The sequence below is a fragment of the Canis lupus genome, chromosome 28 (genome assembly GCF_011100685.1).
Source record: "Canis lupus familiaris isolate Mischka breed German Shepherd chromosome 28, alternate assembly UU_Cfam_GSD_1.0, whole genome shotgun sequence".
In the NCBI taxonomy this organism is placed as follows: Eukaryota; Metazoa; Chordata; class Mammalia; order Carnivora; family Canidae; genus Canis; species Canis lupus.
The window spans coordinates 28,707,526-28,727,896 of record NC_049249.1 but is presented as its reverse complement, the minus strand read 5'-3'; the positions used below and the strand labels follow the sequence as shown (position 1 = coordinate 28,727,896).

General features: G+C 37.9%; 1 protein-coding gene across 5 annotated transcripts in view; it reads left to right on the top strand.

Annotated features, from left to right (window-relative positions):
- Positions 1-20,371, top strand: part of RAB11FIP2 (RAB11 family interacting protein 2) — a 68,890-nt gene that overhangs the window by 29,866 nt on the left and 18,653 nt on the right. For 2 of the 5 annotated variants that reach the window (XR_005380675.1, XR_005380676.1), the window contains exons 4-5: positions 2,239-2,284; positions 12,685-12,809. Coding sequence is in view for 3 of the 5 variants with exons in the window: in XM_038578926.1 (XP_038434854.1) it covers positions 2,239-2,284; positions 6,355-6,420; positions 8,171-8,398 (340 nt within the window). In the remaining 2 variants the exon portion in view is untranslated. Of the gene's footprint in view, positions 1-2,238; positions 2,285-4,124; positions 5,992-6,354; positions 6,421-8,170; positions 12,570-12,684; positions 12,810-20,371 lie in introns of those variants that run through there. The other 3 variants (XM_038578926.1, XM_038578927.1, XM_038578928.1) reach the window with 3 other exon arrangements.

The following is a 20,371-nucleotide window of genomic DNA, read 5'->3' as shown; positions in this document are numbered from 1 at the left end:
TGCAGCTCTGCATGTGCACCTCAGAATGAGATGGTATTTTATTTTCTGAGTAATCCATGTGTCCTGTCTGTTCAGGGCTTCAGCAGTGCAGCCAGGGCTCACTAAGATCTGTGTGCAGAGAGCAGGCCAAGGGGCTGTGTGTCACAGGTAGGAGGGCAGATTCTAGAGCCAGACACCTTCCCCCCACCTCTTCCTGACCGTATGGCCACACTCAAGCTACCAAACCTCTCTGTGACTTGTTTCCTTACTCTGAAAATGAAAAATCCTACCTACCTTATGGGTGATCAAGATTAAATGGGTTAATTTTGGTAAAGTGCTCAGAATAGTATCTGGCACAGTCTAAGTGCTATGTAAATGTTTCTTAAATAAAATAATTTACTGAACATGTTCTGTTAGTCACTGTGCTAAATGTTTTACATGTTGTTGACTCATTTCATCTTATAGTAGTCTCATAGGCAGGGAGTGTTGCCATCCCCATTTGACAGATGACACAAAGTTAAGTGACTTGCTCAGGGTCACACAGCAATATTAGGGCAGAGTCTGGATTTGAATTCACGCCCGTTGGCCCTGGGGGCCTGTGAGTCACTTTTCTCCTTGAACCACTGTGGTTGGTGTACTGCAGACCTGAGTATAAATCATGTTGTCATTTGGATGGAGAGACATGCAGCAGGATGTTCCTTCTTGACTGTTAGAAAACAATGGGCCAGGAGATGATAGCCAGGAGAGGTTAGGCCCTGGGGACTAACCTGATGATGACTGCCTTGGACTGGAAATCAAGGAGGACAGGGACCACATATGTTAGCAGCTGCTTCAATGGCACTCCAGGCCTAGGTGTGCCATGTGATCATGGCTTTCTGGATTTTATTTTTGTTAATTTATTTTAAGCCGCTCTTTTGTCAGGCTCCTGAGAGCTGGTACACTGACTCTAGCCTGGAACCATACAGGACACCATAAAGACCGTGAATGAGGAAATGGGTCAGCTGCATCAGCCTGCTGATGGGGTGTTCATCTGTGGGTGTTTAAAACATGTTTTCATCTCCTCTTCTGTGTCACCCAGCTCTCCTGAAATAATTTATCCACGGAGTTCTAGCTAGTAAAAGTCAGCAGTCAGTTCAGAACGCTCATACTACAAATCTTAGTCATAGCAAATGAAATATTGGACACGTGGGGCATTCTCTTGTGCAGGTACATGAACGTGTGTGTGGTTTTACAGCTTGGGACAGGTACCTGTAGGAGTAGAGATTGTTGAGCTGTTACAGTTGGTGTTTGGACTTTGCAGCCACACCGTCAAACATCATAAAAGTGAATTTTTTTCAAAAGATTCAATTATTAGGCTGAAAAAGCACAGATAATGAGAAAACTGTCCATTTTACAGTTAAGTCTTTTTTGGAGGGGAGGGGGACAAAAAGGTTCCTAGGACAGTAATGCTTTGTCGAGGCTCTAATGTCCAGTACTCTTAAGTGCCAGGTAAAAGTTAAACTTGAATGGCAATGATGAAATATTTACTCATCAGATGACTTTGAAGTTTAGCCTCTTTTTGGTTGCAGTCCCTTCCTAATGGACATGTTTCAAAGAAGGAAACGATTATAGCATTCGGCTGTGATGTTCTCTGACTCTCTGCATGGAAGAAATCCATTGTATTTTAGACCATTTGGATATTTAAATCTTTGGAGACCACTTTCTTAGAAATCACATTAATGGCAGCAATAGTTCATACAACTCTGAATTCATTCTCATTGATAGGATTGTGTTTAAAAGTTAATTTTTCTAATACCTGTATACTTTTTTTTTTTTTTAAAAAAAAAAAAAAGATTGCTTTAACTGGTATTCTGCAGTCTTTCCAACTTAAATTTATTGGATTCTCCACAGTCTATATATCTGAAGGGTCTAAGGTGAGTGAGTGCATGTATATAATGTGATAAAATTCAGTTCTGTAAACTATCTTGCAGGGTAAAATCACTTACATTTAAAGATCTTCAGAAACCCTGTATTTAGAGGTACAGTTCTTCAGTTCTGATAATAACCGGAGGGCTTTCCTTTAGAGTTTAAAATTGTAGATGCTTTAGAAGGTTGAGTGAGTATTGTTTTTCTCCTGCATCCTGGATTAAGTTTCATTCATCCATGTGATTTAGGACTTTAAAAGTTGTGTTGGTTAGAAAGGTTCTGTTTTTATGTTTCCTCAACCACGTGGACCGTGCGATACACTTTTAACATTTGTGTCTGTCCTTTGTTCCTTAGTTTTCATATGAATCCAACAAGCAATGAGGACCTCAGGAAAATCCCGGTAAGTTGCTGAGGGGCTAGTGCATTTCAGAAAAGAAGCCACAAGCTGGCCTTCCTTCTGGCATACATTTTTAAAAAGACCTTCATCCTGAATCCCCGAGTTACCTTTGGATTGTAGTTTAATGTGGTAGTGTGGGGGAGAAAGAAAAGCAAAATTCCAACTTTGTCTCTATATACGATAGGGTGTGCAACTCTATAATCTATAGAAATTCAAGCAAATATTATAGTTCTAATTAAAGCCAATTTAGAATCCACATATTTTGTTTACAGACTTTTAAAATTAATGTGAAAGTTGTGTGTCAAGGTCAACATTATAGTTATGAAATAAGAGCATGTGGAGAAAATGAACCTTTTTTGTTGTTGTTGTGGCAAAAATCAAAGAATAAAACTGCCTTGTTAACATCCAACAATGGGAAAAGCATCCTGGCAAGAGATCTAGTTAACCAGGAAAGGCTTTGAAAGAGCCTTTAGGACACTTACCTTCTTAGTCAGAACAAAACCAAATATATTAACAGACTTGGAAGCGACCAACTGCATTAACTCACAGATTTTGCAAGGACTATTCAGATATCTCAACTTCATTTTATTATTATTTGAAGTCCAGGTTTGATTGTTCAGAGTTCCACTGCGTCCACAGTCAATTCTAAATGCATCAAACCTAGAGAGTAAGTTACTTTACAAAAATATGGGCACATGTTCTTGGTAGAAAACTGACTTCTCACTGAATAACAGAAATAGAGCCTTTATTCCAAGAGGCTGGTGGTTGCTGTTTGAACCATCTGTCCCTAAAGTGTGTGTGATCCAGATGTAGAATAAGAATCTTTTAAAGCAATAACATATCAATTTTTCTATGATGTGATAGAAATGCCTAGAAGTCACTGTGGTGTGGTGTATAAACCTTTCTAAATGTAGTTATTTGTACTTAAAATTGTAGAAAACATTATAGAAGCAGAGGACTTTGTACTGCGTTTTTGCTGTTTTATGTAAATGATTTATAAGTTTTGATGTTTCATAAATACTCAAGTCTTTAGAATATGGCAGTCTGGCGAGAAATGTCAGAATATATGAAGTCAGCCTTTGATCAGATAGTAAAATGAATTCTATCAGGCGGTTACTTAATCTCAAACAAAATGCAACATCAAAAAATCGATCTAATGTGCAGCCATTGTTTATGAAGTCACCTTAATTACAATTTCTCTGTGCTTGTAAATGTACTTTTCCCAATCTTGTAATTTATTGCTGTAAAAGCATCCTTAGAATTCTTTAAAGAAATAAAATGTGAAAATTGTTTTAGTTAAGGGATTTAAAGGTGATAAAAGAATCCTTGATGTGTGATTATTTTTCTCTGGAATACTAACTATTCTAAATGACAGTGAAAGGATTACTAGGTGTTGTTAATTTACTGCAGGATACAATTAAGAGGAGAAAGCTCATCCCTTCTACAGAGCGTTACTGAGGAAAAGTATTTGAGCAATTTTTATGTTGAAGATTATAAGATGTTTGAAGTAATTTACATTAAGTTCTCCAATAATAGCCATCCACCAAGTTATTTTTTTCCCCTTCTGGACGTAGTATTTTGTAATTAAGTTTGTATGTCTTACATGCTAATGCCAACACCTGTCTGTGAAAGCACAGTGTTTAAACAGGAGCAGTAGCCAGTTGAAAGGGCAGTGCGAGCTCTTTAAGGCCTAATTAAGAACTGAAAGGGAGATGAAGGCAGTAGGACAAAAGATGTGAAAGTAGCTGAGATGATATTCCCAGAGCAAAGTTCCTCATTAGAACAATAATGAGATGATCAGAGAATGCCAAGCCTTCATCTTATCTCTCTCTCTCTCCTCTAGCTGCCTTGGATGTCAGTTAGTACCCCACCAAGATTTGGTTACCAGGACAACCTGTCTTTAAATCTCCAGTTATTTTGAATCCTGATAATTTGCTTTTGTTGAAATTTAAATATCGCAAAAAATATACATTTCCTAGTTTAAAAGGCTAGGCTATGTGTGAAGTAAAAATAGATCACTAGTGATTCTCTGAAGTCTTCTGTACAACTCTGTTCTTGAAAATTAGGAAACTTCATGTAATAATTCTAACCAATCTCTCACCTACTCCCTATTTTCTGATATCTGTGTATGGCAATTTTTAGCCGAGGTTCGGTCTGGAATGACAAAGGATTGGTTGTGAAAGGAGAAGAGAGAAAACAAATTTACATTGAAATTCAAGACATCTTAAAAACACATGTGCTATCTGTGCAGAGTGCCAGGGGAGTAAATACCGAGTCCTCCGGAGTCCCACTGTAGGTCATTTGAGTTTCTACCAGTTTGGAGGTTTCTCAGTTTCAGAAGTTCTTCCAAGAACAGTATTATAGAAGTATCTTTTGGAAAAAGAAGTGATTTTTGTATTTGCTTGAGAGTTTTCTTCTTCAAGCAAAATAATTTTTGTGACCAGAAAATGGTTTAATTTCCTATTCTATGGATTAATATTAATCTTTATTAGTTTATTGGGAACTATATCAACAGAAGGGGCGGTACATATGTACATATGTATTGAGTATGTCAGTCAGTTGGAGAATCTTACGCCTAAAATTAGAAGGATTAAATAATTGCTTTTCAAATATGAGATAAAATCTGGAACTAAGCACAAAACTGTTTTTAATTATTTTATATTCTTTTCCAGAATATAGTTTATAGTACATGTGTTTCTAAGATGTTTTCCTGCCTAGAAACTTGATGCAGAAATTTGGGGGAAAATTTTCACATAAAAGGACAAATGGAAAATGTACTGGAAAGGTCAGAAATGTATTTCCAGGAAATCTGTCTGTATATAAGTATTACATGGTTGTGAAGGGAAATATAAGCCAAATAATGGCTTCTCTACTCTAGATTATGGCTTTAAAGCATTGAACAGTATCCTGGGATGATAATGAATTATTTTGAGAGATTAAATTGTTAGATTGATTCATATCATAGCAATAATGTAAACTGCATATGTCAGAATAAGAATTTTTCCACACGTCTTTCATCCTCATTGTCTTTACAGCAATGAATTTTTTTTTTTTTTTAAAAGCTTCAATCACATTATCTTCAATTCAAATTAGTACTGGTGTGTTGTTAAATATAACAATATAAATTATTTGCTAACTGTATCATCATTTAATTAGTTTGGAGAAATCAGTTCATATATGTGTAATTTGATTAAGATTAGAGAGAGTTAGTGTTACTATGTTAAACCAAGAAAACACATAAAACAGTCAACTAGTCAGTAATGAAGCCCATTTAGTTCGATTTCATTAACCACTGCAATTCACACAAGAACACCTATTTTTCCGTACACATTTTATTAGATAAATGAAATCGTATTAGTTGGATGTTATTACTTTTCTAAAATGCAGTTCAGAAAAAAAATTACTTTGTAGACCAGGAAATTTTAGAGTTGAAAGGAACCGTGGAGAACATCTCATTTATCAGATAAGGGAAGTGAGGCCTGGACCGGTATCTGTCTCAAATCTATGCAGAATTACTTAGGTTACAGTAAGAAAGTTTAGCTGATTTTTAATAAATTTTAAAAATGTACTTACCTCAATACTGTGTCTTATCTTTTCTACAGAAATCTGCTTAATATAATAAATGTTTAATAAGAATGTGGCTAGGAAATTGTAAGTTTTATATCTTTAAACTGTTCATGACCAATTAAATAAATTAGTAAATACGTGAATTGTTTGTGCGTGTGTATGTGTGTGTGTATACTCTTACTATTATGAAAGATTGAAAGAGAAGAAAATGTAAACCAACACTTGTGTCCAGAGTTGTGATAAAGCAATATTCTTAAATGCTTTTGAGGGACAAAGATAATACAGCTGCTAAAGTTGCATCTGTTCCCAGTTTCTAATACTAAAATGAGTTGTTTTAAATATAATCATATAGAATGTAAGCTCACTTTCCATTGGCATCCCCTCTCTTCATCCTGTTAATCTGGTGGAGGCTTTTATTAACTTGTCTTTAATGTTTCAGTAGCTTGACAACGACTCTCAGCCCCTCCAAATGATCCTACTTACTGTTGCCATTTTACTTTTCCTAGAACTTCACCCCAGTCCCATCCTGCCCCTGTTTAGAAACCATCAGTGGCTTCCTATTTCCTGTTGCAGTAAGTCTGAAAGTCCTTTAACAATAGCCTCCAGTATCCTTGAGGGTCTGTTGAAACCTCCCATCTCAGCCTCCCCAGACCATGCCCTGAACCTTGCTCTCCAGCCACCATTCTGCCCTGATCACCTGCTCCTGACTCCACTGTGCCTTCAACCCTCTTTCCTCCTTTAAACAAGCAGAGCCCACTGCTTGGGATGCCCGTCAGCCACTTCTTCTCGGCAGAGTCCCTGAAGACCTGGCGTGAGCTCTATCTTCTTTATAGAACATGAGAGATTCCATGGGATTGGGGCAATTATCAGTCCTGAATTTTTCCCTTTGTCCTAGGGAAGGGAATGACTTTGGGAACGTAAACATCAAATTGATATCTGTACTTCAGGTGTTTCTCTGGATGGCAAAGTCAAGGCACCTGTAAAAAGTGACACTTTGGCTTTCCCCGCTGAGCACTAGATGCATGTCAAATAAGTAAATCCTGAAAATGCATAAAGACAAATGTAATCTGATGAAAAAGAGAGAGAGAAAGGCCTTTCTGCATTCACCTCCTAGTCCCTGTTCTCCATCCTCCATGAAATAGATTACCTACAATTATTCCTTAAGAGCAAGACCGATTTCCTCAGTGTTAGGGTTTATTTTCCTTAAAGCCAGATGCAAAAGTTTTGAAAGAAAGTGATAAAAACCATTTCTAAGTTGTTGAGTTTTAAGGATAGAACTATGTATAAAAAGGCATAAAGGTTGCTCCTTAATATTTGTGTGTTCTATCTCATATAATGAAAACTCTAAATCCTATACACCGTGGATGATGTTCCAGTGCTGTTTTGATTAAATTTCTGACAGATATTTTTTCTTTTAATATTAGACTGATTTGTAATAAAAATGAATTGCTTTAATGTCTTTTTCCATTTAGTTTATTATTATTTTTGTGTAAGAAAGGATATTCATCGATAGAATAAGCTTATTAGCAAAATAAGTAGATAAGTGAAAGGAGAGAATGCAGATATACTAATCCTGAGTTTACTTAACATGATTGTAGGTGAATTCTGAGTTTCTTAATGACCAGGGCAAAAAGGGAAATAAGTTATATAGGTATTAGCACTTAGGAGGAGGAATTAGACTGGTTACTCAGGGGAGAAAAAGCTTTGTTTGCCTCTAAATTATAACAGAAGCTACTCCCATGGGGCTTCTTACAAGGCTGCTCATTGATTTAATCCTGAATGCTTTGAACATATCATAGTAAAGTGGAGAAGCACACTTGACACCACTGCTTCTTGGAATCATCTTCAGTCAAAAGCCAGAGTCATAACATTAAACCATAGTCCATCAGCAGCAGTTCCATGAAGGCTAAGCCATTGTCCAAATGTATAGTTCTCAGTAGCTTCCTAGAGTTTTTCCAAGTGTAGACTCTTAGAGATCTTTAGTCTTTACCTCTTTTAATTATATGTGTTACATAACAGTTTATCTCTTCACTTAGTCCTAAATGATATAGTCAATTTCATATATGAGGACATTGTCCACAATGTAAAACATGGTTCTAGAAGGATTTAGAATTACAGTCAAGGCTATGGTGCACCTGCCCTAGTTCTTGCCTCAGGACTGGCCAGCCATGGTGTGAACTGTTGTCTTGGTTCTAGGCAAGGGCACAGAAGAAGCTTGATCATAATTTGAAAAATCAAAAGTTGAAGTTCAAAATCATTCTTAACTTGCCCCCCACTGCCATGTTCTGTCTCCTAAAATGACCCATCTTTCTCCTGCTCCAGGACAGCAACCCTTTTGATGCCACTGCAGGGTACCGTGGTCTGACCTATGAGGAGGTCCTACAGGAGCTCGTGAAGCACAAGGAGCTCCTCAGGAGGAAAGACACGCACATCCGGGAACTCGAGGACTACATCGACAATCTCCTCGTCAGGGTCATGGAGGAAACACCCAGTATCCTCAGAGTGCCATACGAACCATCCAGGAAGGCTGGCAAGTTCGCCAACAGTTAATAAGCCAGTTGTACGACATGTGTGATGAGGGGCAAAAAGGAAAGAAGAAAGAGCAAAAGAAAGCAGAAAATCTTGGCACTGCAAGAAACTACATTATCAGGCTTCATTACATACTCCACTCCATTGCAAAAAGTTATTTTACCTGTAAATATTAGCAGGGACCATCAAGAGTGACCTCTGAAGTGAGCTAAACAATTTAAACATTTAAAGTGAAAACAGGCAAGATTCCCAATGAATAAGCAGTTCTTTAGGATTCACTTAGGTGCTGGCACTGGGCTACTAACCTGCCATAGGCCTAGGGACAGCTTCAGAAGGATGTGACTTATTATTCCTCAGGAATAGAGCTCATAAAGCAGAATTGATGCTGTAGCTGGTTTCTCAGAAGTCCGTTTGTAGACATAATTAGCTGCAGGAATACCGTTCAGTATAACACTAAAAAAAAAAAAAGTTCATATTTTATATGCATATATATGTACATGAATGTATGTTCATGTATCTTTGTATATAAAATACATGCATATACCTCATAGATACATGTGTTTTTAGAACATTTAAAAACAACTGATTGCCTCTAAAATTAGGATACCAGTTTCTTAATTTGAAAATCTATGTGTGCTCTATCGATGCAGAACAAATCATCATTGCTACTAGCACAGTTTGTTATAGGGAAGCTGCTTCAGATCACTCTTGACTTGGCAAATCTTCGTTTCAAAATGAGCTGCTCCTATATATTATTCCAGCATCAGATGTTTGCTCTTTTTCTCAAAGGAATGATCCAAAGGGTTTTGGGTTTTTTTGTTTTTTTTTTTTTTCAAAGCATGACATGTTATAGGAAACTTGACTAGTGTCACAAGAGTACGAATTTCTTGAGTGAATTTTTTATCTTAACACTTGAATTCTGTGTAAGTAGAAGAGAAGCTAATATAGTCTGTTTTGTTGAGATTCTGAATGCCCTTAAATCCCTAGCAAAGAAAATATTAGGAAGTTAGATCTGAAAGTAATTCTAAGGGAAAAAAAGTAGGTGATCGTCTGATGCCTGATAACCCAAAGCAATGGGCAAATTTTAGGAATGAAGAATTCGGCTTGGTTTCAAGTTACATAAATAATAGAACAGATGGTTGCATTTGGGTCTTGAACCAAAATAAGAGCCATTGAAGGAGGAGTGAATTCTTGGAACAGAACTTCACTCGCATGGCACTATCTACTATTCTTCGGCCACCCTTAAGAATTGGTTAATTACAAAATTATATGTACACTCTTTTTATAAAATCCACACCCCCAAAATATCAGGCACTTGCGTGAATTATCTTGATATATTTGTACTGAATTAGCCTGGAATGTAAAGTGAAAACAATGGTACGAAAATATTACTAATCATCTATTTTTTCCCTTAAAAATCTAAAATACTTACTATGAAACACTGAATCCGTGTCTCTGGTTTTAAATGGAAAAATTCACCTGTATATGGAGACATGTATTCTCCAGGCTTTTAATGAACTGCATTTTTGTCTAATATTTTTCTCCACAGACTTTATTGAAAATTCAGTACAAAGCAGAATAGTTTTGCTCATTTTAATATTTTGAATCAGATAATACTTGGCCAAGTGTATATTCATGAGCTAAAATTGCTCGTTTGTATTTTCTGAGTTTCTTTAGTTTTCCTATGAGAGCATACATTTTGAAATTCTGAGAACTTTTCCTAAATACAAAAAATTGAATAATTTTTTTAAATGAAGTGGAGAAGGAAAAACATCTTTTACCAACTTTTTTTTTCCATTTATAAATTTCTGTAGTAAACCTCAAAATCTGGTTTAGAATGCTATTTTCTCATTTGAGGTCTTAGTAATTATTATTTTCTAACAGGGTGCCATTTTTAGTTAATATGTTATTAAATATTACAAAATTCTTAGCACTTTTTTTCTGTTGGTATAACTGAAACTCTTCTTATACTTTTTAAAATACTAATATCCATGCGTTTTCAGTATTATGACAGATTATCTGGAGATATTTTAATATGCTTCGGCCAAATTTGTTCTTTATAAAATGAACCAAGATGTCAGTTTTATATTGGGGATATGTTTTATGTAAATAGAATTCGTTATAAAGTATTGTTCAAATACTACTATTCTTTTTATGAGGAAATTCATTTCTAAGGAGAGGCTCCACACCAGGATGAGACTGTTAAGGATTAGATTTATCAGACGTGAATGATTTGGTTATAACTGAATCAATATTTTTATCTTTCAATCTGAGACAAGAATTGTACTGAAATCTGAATCTGCACTTGTCACTGCCTGAAAATGTTCTGCAACGTTTATGAACTTCCGCTCATGACCTAGAGTCAAACGTATTACATGTTTTCATAATTGGTCCACATAAAACACTCAAACCAAAAAGTAAAAATGAATTCTCAAGTACACATGTCTGTGTTTCCTGTATTTGGACAGAAGTGCAAACAGAGTAATTTTAGTTTCTTGCATTATAGGGGGAAAAAAGCCAAAAAAATCACCTTCAGTTAATTTCTCCAAAATGTAACTTTCAGATATTCTAATGGCATATTTTGTTAGTAGTTTAGAAATAGAAATAAAAGACATGCACTCATTAAATAATGCACACAGCACAGTAGACTTAAAACATTTTGCTTTTAGGCTTAAAACAATGCATGCTGAAGAATATTCCCATTGTAAGAGAATTTTTTTAAATCGCAGAATCAATATTTATCCTGAACCTATCTTAAGCTAACCTATCTCTGTTACTGATTAAAGTATTTCTGCTATTATTTTCAAAACAGTATTGTTTTACAACCATTTCCCCTTCCAGTTCTAAAATTTGGCTTTGAGAGTATTGAATATACTGTCCTACCACTTAGGCTTCGAGTTTCATTTACCAAATACCAGGGTTATATCTTAGAATTGTATATAAAGTGACTTGTCACCCATTCATGAAAAATGTTTGAGTATTGCTTTTTGCTGCTATATTGTGCATTGAACCTAGTTTTGCCATCCTCCCATGAATGTAGTATTATCCTTAGATTAGGCATAACTACATCTATTGCTTTTGGCAGTAAATGAAGATTTTGTTGTAATTTTCCAGCTGTGAAAATGTTGCCTTGTATTTAAAAGGATTTCATGAATGGAAACCTAAGTAAAACTCAGCTCATTAGTGACAGACTTGCTTTCCTCACATCCTCCCTTCACCTACTCCTCCACCCTCACAACCCCTCCACCACCACCTACCACCCCCACAAGGGTGCTTATTCTTGAGCAAAGAGAATCTTAAAAACAAAAACAAAAACAAAAAACCTGCTGTCTTTAATGTATCTAGTAATTGTTACACTAGAGCTTTTATTTTCCTCTGTAGCCTTTTAGGAGAAGCAAACTACTTTGGATTTGTAATTCAAGCAGAAACTTTTTGATGTCCATGTACTCATACGTCTTATAGATATGGTAGGTGTTGTGTGTGCGCGCGCGCGTGCGTGCGTGTATGTATGTGTGTGTGTGTAAGTGAAGTATAAAGCATGCTCATTCACTCGATCCTTTTGAAGTAAGAGGTAAAGGACCACAGTGCCGCTGGTTCATGGAGATGTAAGGGTCTGTCAGCACACATCGAAAGCCCCCGTTTTCACAGATTTATAACTTTAATAATCCAGATGCAATCATTGGAAGTATTTAATATGCAATAGGTAGCACCTTAACTAATTAATCTGCATATGAAGGGTTTTCTGATGTATTTAATAAGAAGTGTAGAAGCTTTCAAGCATTAAACTAGAGTTGACATTTTATTTCATTTATTTTCTGTGTCGAAAATTTCCACTCTTAAAATGGAATGGAAGTCTGTAAAAAATGATACATTGGACCTATTAATCTTTGAAGCTTCCAGGTGGTTTGTATTTTGAGGTACAAAAAAAAAATGCTGCAGATCTAGAAGTGTATATATATTTAGCAGGTACTTGAAAGATAATAAGCATTATTTATAACTGAAGAGTATTACATCCTATTAAGTAAAATGCTCTGGTAACTTGTATACATTCTTGCAGGTACGAACCCAAAAGTCTGTAAGCATTGCATAATGTGACGGTTGTATAATTTATGTAATCTGATGCATGAATCAGAATTTTTATATAATATATAACTATCAATTTATTATAGTTGATTAAAGTGTTTAATCTTAATTCAGTTGTCAGTGATTTCTTGTTGCAGATAAGACTGCACGATGCATGCATTTGTACATGAGTCCTGCTTGTCTTTGAAAAATATGTAGGATGCCTCTTCTTTGATGTATTGCAGCCGGTGTATCGTAAGACCTGCAGACTCACTTCCCTATGAAAGTAGTTTCGAAAAGTCGTTCAGAGAGTGGTTTCCAGGCCCTTGGGAATGACATGCTTCGACAGAGATGTGAACGCCCTCCATGTGTAAGACACCCCTTCCGAGGGCTGGAGCTTTGGTTGGGGTAGAAAATGACATTTGAGTATTTGGGTAGAGGCTAAAGTCAAGCCAGAATGTTTTCTATTTATGCATTATTTCATTTACACCTCACAACCACCCTGTGAGGACCGCTTAGGCATTCAGAGGACATTTAAGACAACTAATGAAAAAATCTGCTTGTGAAACTCTAGAATTGGCAAACCTGTAGCACTTCTCACCGTTTCTTGTCCCACTCATGAAGGAGTCGCTCAGCCCTCACCCCCTCCGCCCTCACAGCCCAGCGGTCCCTGGGTACACCTGTCCATCCAGGTGCTGGCTGCAGGAGGCCAGTGTGGAGAGGCTCGGGAGTGGATCTGGATGGCAGCGTCTCAGGCAGTTGTATGATCCACATCGGGAGATGTGATCCATATGTAGCAGTTGGGGACATAAATCATATACACTTGGAGCAAGAGCTTTCTCTGCAGGCCAGAACGTCTTCCTGTTCTCTAGATTTTCCCCTTTCTGCCTCTCCCCCACATTTATGTTTCCTTAGTCTACTGAGACACAGATATGTGGGGTAATTTGGGAATAGGGACGTGTTATCATTAAAGTGGCCATTTCCCCCGTAAGATCTGTTGTGATGCAAGGCCCGACTCAGGAATGTTTGTTTAGTTTGTCAGGGTAATCTCTTGTGACCTGGACGCCTAGCATTCTACATTTTTTCCTCCCAAATAATCTTACATGCTAACATGAATGTCATGCTTTCACATTTTTATGCTCGTACAGGGATACCAGCAACATTTTGAGGAACCTATAATTATGTGAACTAGAAATGCTTGATTCTCTTGTTTTACTCCTTTTACCCTAAAATTTGTGAAATTTTCATTTGTTAGACATACCCGGAAGCAGAATTTACGCTGGGAAGCACAGAATCAAATTTCTCTATCAAAGGTTTTCCGTGATAAGTGTATTGCGGTCAAATGTGAGATGTGGTCCAGTTTGTTACTAACATTAGTACCAAAGTTTGCAAACGATTTTTTTCTAATGAATTAGAACAGAGTAGGGGCGCCTAGAGGCTCAGCAGTTGAGCATCTGCCTTTGGCTCAGGTCAGGATCCCAGGGTCCTGGGACCCAGTGCCGCATTGGGCTCCCCTCAGGGAGCCTGCTTCTCCCTCTGCCTGTGTCTCTGCCTCTATGTCTCTCATGAATAAATAAAATCTTCAAAAAAAAAAAAAAGTAAAGATCTCACCATTATAACATTACTTGTGTTCTGTTACGCTGAGGCAAGTGACAGGAGAGCATAGGAGACCAAATCTACAGGTCATTTGCAGTTTCCAGGAAACTTCCTACTTGTGCAACAGCCTTACTGCAGGGATTGCAGACTCCAGAGTCAACAGAGCCAGGTAAGTATGGAGCTTAACCAGGCAGGCCAGGTGTAGCAGAGTAGGGATTACAGATCTGGAGAGCCCACTTCTCCCACTAAAAGGGGACGGCAGCTGTTCAGCTCCAGCTTATGTGCCCACATGGAAATGAATGTGAGGCCAGGGTTGCTAACCCTGATCTCCCTAGAGAAAAGGAAAACAGGTTTCTATGTGAAATACGATTTCCAAATGCTAGCAACTAATTCACTTTTTTAACAAAAAAAGCTGAGGGCCACCAGTGTATGACCTCATCCCTAGTCACTGTTTCTGATGTGCCATCAAGTCATCAGAGCGATTCAGACTGGTGGTTTTACCCGGCGCACAAATGATTTTGTGTTTAATCAAAAATTGGATTGACCAAGGGGCATGTGGGGTGGACATAAAGTTTCAGTGATGCTAGATGAATAAATTCTAGAGCTCTGCTGTGGAACCTTGTGTCTCTTGCTAACAACATTGTTTTGTACTTTTAAAAAGTTACTAAATGGGTGGGTCTCATTAAATCTTACTAAAGTAAAGAACCAAGCCCTGCCCCTGGGCCCGATGTACAGTTGCTTAAGAAGGAAACAGTACAGATAAGCCCAAGTTAGTCAGAGGCCACTGCTTTAGTGTCTAGAGCGTTTTATAGAATGTCAGCTCAGGATCTGCTATGTACTCTTTTTGTGGTAATTATGATTTTTCAATATCTTATTTATGATGGTCTTGCCTTTTGGCAGAAATTGTGTTAAAACTCTTAGTGTCCCGTTCTCCCTCCCCCCCCCCCAAAAAAAAGAAACCTGGGGCACCTGGGTGGCTCAGACAGTTAAGAATCTGACTTCGGCTTAGGTCATAAACTCCAGGGTCCTGGGATGGAGCCCTGTGTTGGGCTCCCTGCTCATTGGGGAGCCTGCTTCTCCCTCTGCCTCTGCCTATCTCTGCCCCTCCCCTTGCAAGTGCTCACTAGCTCACTCACTCTGTCAAATAAATATCTTTAAAACACCTACAAAACTATATGGCATTAACAATTATTTAAGAAACAACCAAAACAAACAGAAGACAACCAAAACCCCCCGAGAAAACAAAAAACAAAACAAAACAAAACAAAACAAAAAGCCAAAAATCTTAGTGTCCCAGAGATCAGTTATGCACCTAATATTGTGCTGTGTTAAGGTCATATGGTATGTGACCATTTCTGGTAATACTTACTTTATATTGACTTGATGTGTTTTCATGGGCTTTTTTTTTTTTTTTTTTTTTTTTTTTCATGGGCTTTTTTTAGGATAGAAAATTCACATTTCAATGAAAATATGACGGCTGTCAGTTCCATGGTTTGCTTGATTTTGTACATTAGCCATTTAAAATTTTACTCTACTAAAAAATAATAATAAAATAAATCCTACTATACTTTTTGACCAGCCAGATCAGGAAAGGTGAATAGTATAGATCACTGGTTCTTACAGTGTTGTTCCTAAAGCACCAATGCCCCTGTCACCTGAGAATTTGTCAGAATGCACATTCTCAAGCCATTTCCAGAATGACTAAATTGGAAGCTCTGGGGGTAGGACCCAGAATGCTCTTTTAATAAACCCTCCAGGTATTCCAAATTCACTTTCAAATTTGAGAACCATTGAGATAGAGCCCCTATCTTTTTTTTTTTTTTTTTTGGTAGTTTATTGTAGAGAATTTTTTTAAAAACTTATTGTGACTTTCCTTGCCAGTCCTGAATTTGTGAATCTTGGGGAGTTTTGTTTGTTGGTTTTTATTCTTATTTTTTTTATTTTTATTTTATTTTTTTTAGTTTTCTGGTGAGATGAACATTTTGTATTTTAAAGAAATTTAGTCTTCAAGTGTCATACCTTTTTTTTTTTTAAGATTTTATTTATTTACTCATGAGAGACAGAGAGAGAGAGAGAGGCAGAAACACAGGCAGAGGGAGAAGCAGGCTCCATGCAGGGAGCCCGATATGGGACTCAATCCTGGGACTCCAGGATCACACCCTGGACCAAAGGCGGCGCTAAACCACTGAGCCACCCAGGGATCCCACAAGTATCATACTTGATGACACTTCATATAGTAGAATGTTCAGAAGATAAGCACAATGCATCACGCAAAGCAGATACATTATAAAAATATGGATTCATTGATCCGACGTTTTGGTTTGTGCTGTAAGATTTGAGATCGTGACTGAGAATATGGGCCTCCGTGCAAAAATGCCAGAGCACCTTCCTTTTGTTGTGACTTGGCTGTTCCACATTTGGTCAAGGAGGGCAGCATCCTTCTCTGCCTCACAGAGGCCTTTACCTGAAGTCAAAGATACTAGTGTAGAGAAGAATCCGAGAACACAGTTGCATACTGACTGTGGTAAAATAAAGTCTGACTGTGTGTGAAATTGGGTAGTGAACCTTAATAGCACAAGCACAGCCAGCTTATGACTGTAGGTGAGAGGTGCTATTTAATAGGCACCTTGGTAACTTTGCTGGTTATAACCATTTTGTCAAAGAGTTATGAAAGCTTATATATTATTTTCACATTCAGAACGGGGTTGAGTTCTCATTTCCAGGAAAATCTAGAATGAAATTGAAAAGTCTTGCAAGATCCTGCATCAGTTACTAGAGACGCCAAGTGATTGGGTTCAAGTAACATTATCTAAAGTAAGGGGGTAGGAGGGAGAGCAACTAGCAGGAGAGCGTTTTATTGGTTTTTATTCCTCGGTGGAATAACGACTAGAACATTAACTGCGTAAAATGGATCCAGAGACATCTGAACACTGGCAAAAGTTGTTGGGTTGGGGTTTTTATGTTTCTATTCCTTTTCTCCATGGAGATATCAGTGCCAAACACCTGCTTAGCCGATTGTGGAAGGGGAACCGAGAGTTCAGGGCATTCAAGTCTCAGCCAGTTCAGAATCCTCAACTTGAACCTGTAGTTTGAACCTCTTTCAGCAAAATTCTGCTGAAGTTTATCCGAAGAGTACCAGAACTGGCCTACGCATTTCCTTTCCTTTCCTAGTTATGAAAGGGGCTTTAATGAGGGGAAATGGCAAGAGAGCCATGGAAGGTGGGTGGGGAGGCCAGGCCCACAGGTAAACTAGTTGCCAGCCTCAGATTAATTTAGGGTCTAATCTGAGACTGTACAAGATGACCACCTGTTTTAAGAAAAAAAATTCATTTGCCGTAAACAGTGGACTGATCCAATAGTGGCATTTAATGTTTTTATGTTTACATTTAAAGATTTTTTTATTAATGTACTGTTATTGAACATCTTCCATGATTTATAAGCTGTAAAATATTTTAATCCTTGACTCATTTGTTTACCAAGCTATTCACTTAATGCTATATAATATGTAGCACTTGAGACCATCTGTTGGGAATATTTGAATAATATGCATGCTATGAAGATATGTACAGCAAGTAAAGCACAAAACACATGAAATATTCAGGAAGAGTTTGTGAGGACAATCCATGTATTTTAATTTTAAAAAATGTGGACTGAAATCTAGCAGTAAGTCTTTCCAAAAATGCAGCCCACTTCTTATTCTGGGCAAATTGCTCTGCTGAGTGGCATTAAGATGTCATTTTGACTTTAAGTGAATAGATTTTGAATGAAAACATTGGAATTCATACTACTTGGAGTTGTGCTTATATGAGCTCTTCATTAGGTGTGAAGAGGGCTTGCAGAGAGACTGCATGGGATCCATGGTAAGCATAATGCTTTGTGCATCAGGCCAAGAGGGAGACCGGGACTGGGACAGCGGGGGGAGCTTAGGGTCATGCCTGGACAAAGGGTTTGCGGGGAGCATCATGTTTAATTGGATGGTCTTGGAAACACTGAGCTGGCCGGGTGAATCCTAGGTCTGCCAGGCTCCCTTAATACCATTGCAGGTTGAGGCTATGTGTTTATTTCTTTTCTCCGAATTGGTGGAAGATGGCAACAGATTGGCACCATGGGCGAGTCCTCCAGAGCAGGAGACCTTGTGTGAAAGGTTGGAAACAGAGGTGTCCAAGTCACTCAGCTGCATGGAGACAGCTGGATTCCTACACCAGCCACCTTTTATTTTAGCCAGGAGCGATTCTAAGACTTGACCATTCCTGGGAGGCTAGTTGTGACTTCGGGGTAACACCACTTGAGGAACCATTATGGTCTAGACGCCTTTATGATGCCTCCTCTAAGAATGTGCAAGAATGGTATACACATGAGATGAAATTTAGCTCCCACCAGACCTAGGGAGTATCTAGCTGATTGTAAGCCTTCATCCTGGGACTCACCCTCCAGCAGTGCCATCTCTAACTGCTTTCAACTCTTGAGCTTTGTTGCCTAAACCACACTCCCTTGGAATTAAACCAGTTTCTTAGTGCCTGTTATTTACTGGTCCCCAGCGACAGGAGTGACCTCACTCGTGGGCATCCCTCAAAACTCCCAAAGCGCATCTCCTGTCAAAAGTCCGATTAAGATCACAGCAATGGAATTTCCAATTCACTATTGCAAAAATCTCACTATTTTATAATATTAAGCATGTTACTTCAACCTTTTGTCTGATCCTTACTCTTTCAATCTTATTACAGACTCCCTAGGTATTTATTATCATTATCCACCTAAGATAGTTTGAGTCTCTCTCGTCTGTTGATCCCCACAAACTGGCCACTTTGTAAATGTCTCTCTGTTGTCTCTGCACTGAGGTCCTCCGATTTGCATAGTGAATCATTGAATTGAACAGATTTCCCCAGTTACTCTTCAGTTTGGCAATCACTAGTGTTTGGCATTCCCTAGTGGCTACATGAATTTCAGTTTGCATTTTTCAATGGTAAACCTACTCTTATCTTTATTATATTTATATCCTATTTCTTTGTCCTGACTCATTTGCTTCATCATTTTGAATTATATGAATCTTCGTAAATCCCCTCAGATCTTTCGTGGAATGAGTTATCATGAATACATTTATATCAGATGAGTACATTTCTTCCAATCCTGGCTTGTTCTGCTCCACACAAATTGCCACATCTGATCTCTGCTGATCTCCAGCGAACCCCCAACCCACACATTTATTTGTCCTTGTTTTGGAGTCTAATAGTTATGTTTTAAAAAATATTATAAAAATATACAAAGAATTCCCGGCAAGGAGTTGAAGCCTCTAGTCATCAGAGCCCCGGCATTGACAGCTAGCGCAGTGCCTGATATATAGTTGGTACTCAATAAATATTTGTTGAATGAGTGGTCAAATTATTATCTTTTAAGGATTTTTATTTATTTATTTGAATGAGTGAGAGCAAGAAAGGTCACAGAGGGAGAGGGAGAAGCAGACTCCCTGCTTAGCAGGGAGCCCCATGCGGGGCTCAATCCCAGGACCCTGGAATCATGACCTGAGCAGGAGTCGTCTAGACGCTCAACCACTGAGCTACCCAGTCGCCCCTAAGTGATCAAATTATTTTTACCAAGATCCATATAGTTATTACAAATATCTGTTATGAAATTATAAGTAGTGATTTTATCTTATAAGGGAGCCCCCTCTGAAATGAATGAAAGTAGGGGTTTTTGGTAGGTGGTAGGAGTTGGGTCTAGAGGAGAAATGATTGCTACCAAAACATTGCCCAGGGGAAACTCGGAGTAGGCAGAAATAAATTCATCTCAAATTATAGGCAGCCTATCAAAATTTAATAAGCATGCTTAATCAACTTCAGTATTTTAGTGAAGGCTTGCCATGTCCTACTGTAGGTATTTGTTTACTTGAGCGCCCTGCTCATCTGTATGCAAACTGAACAGAACAAAATAGCTGCTCACCTTTGCTTCGCCACCGCTGATAGGTCACATGTCGCATTCCAGGTCCTCACTAGATGCTCGTTAGAGAAAGGGGCAGGGAGGAGTTTCATAGCTGGCTCTTTGAAATTTGATGCAAGGTTTTACTTTTATTGTTGTATGTGGTTTGGATGGCAGCATGCTGAGATTTTAATTATCTGCACTTTAAAATATTGCAACCATGGTTATTATAAAAACACTTTTCATTGTCTTGATGAAGGGAGGAGCTCCCATTCTAATATGGCTTATATTTGTAATTAATGAGAAAGAAAGAAGCCTTGAGTGGTTCCTAATTGAAACAGGGTGTACATCAATCCACTTTTGCTTTAGCAGTCTTATGGAAATTCTAGATGTAAAAACAGTTTACTTAATTGTATCATGATG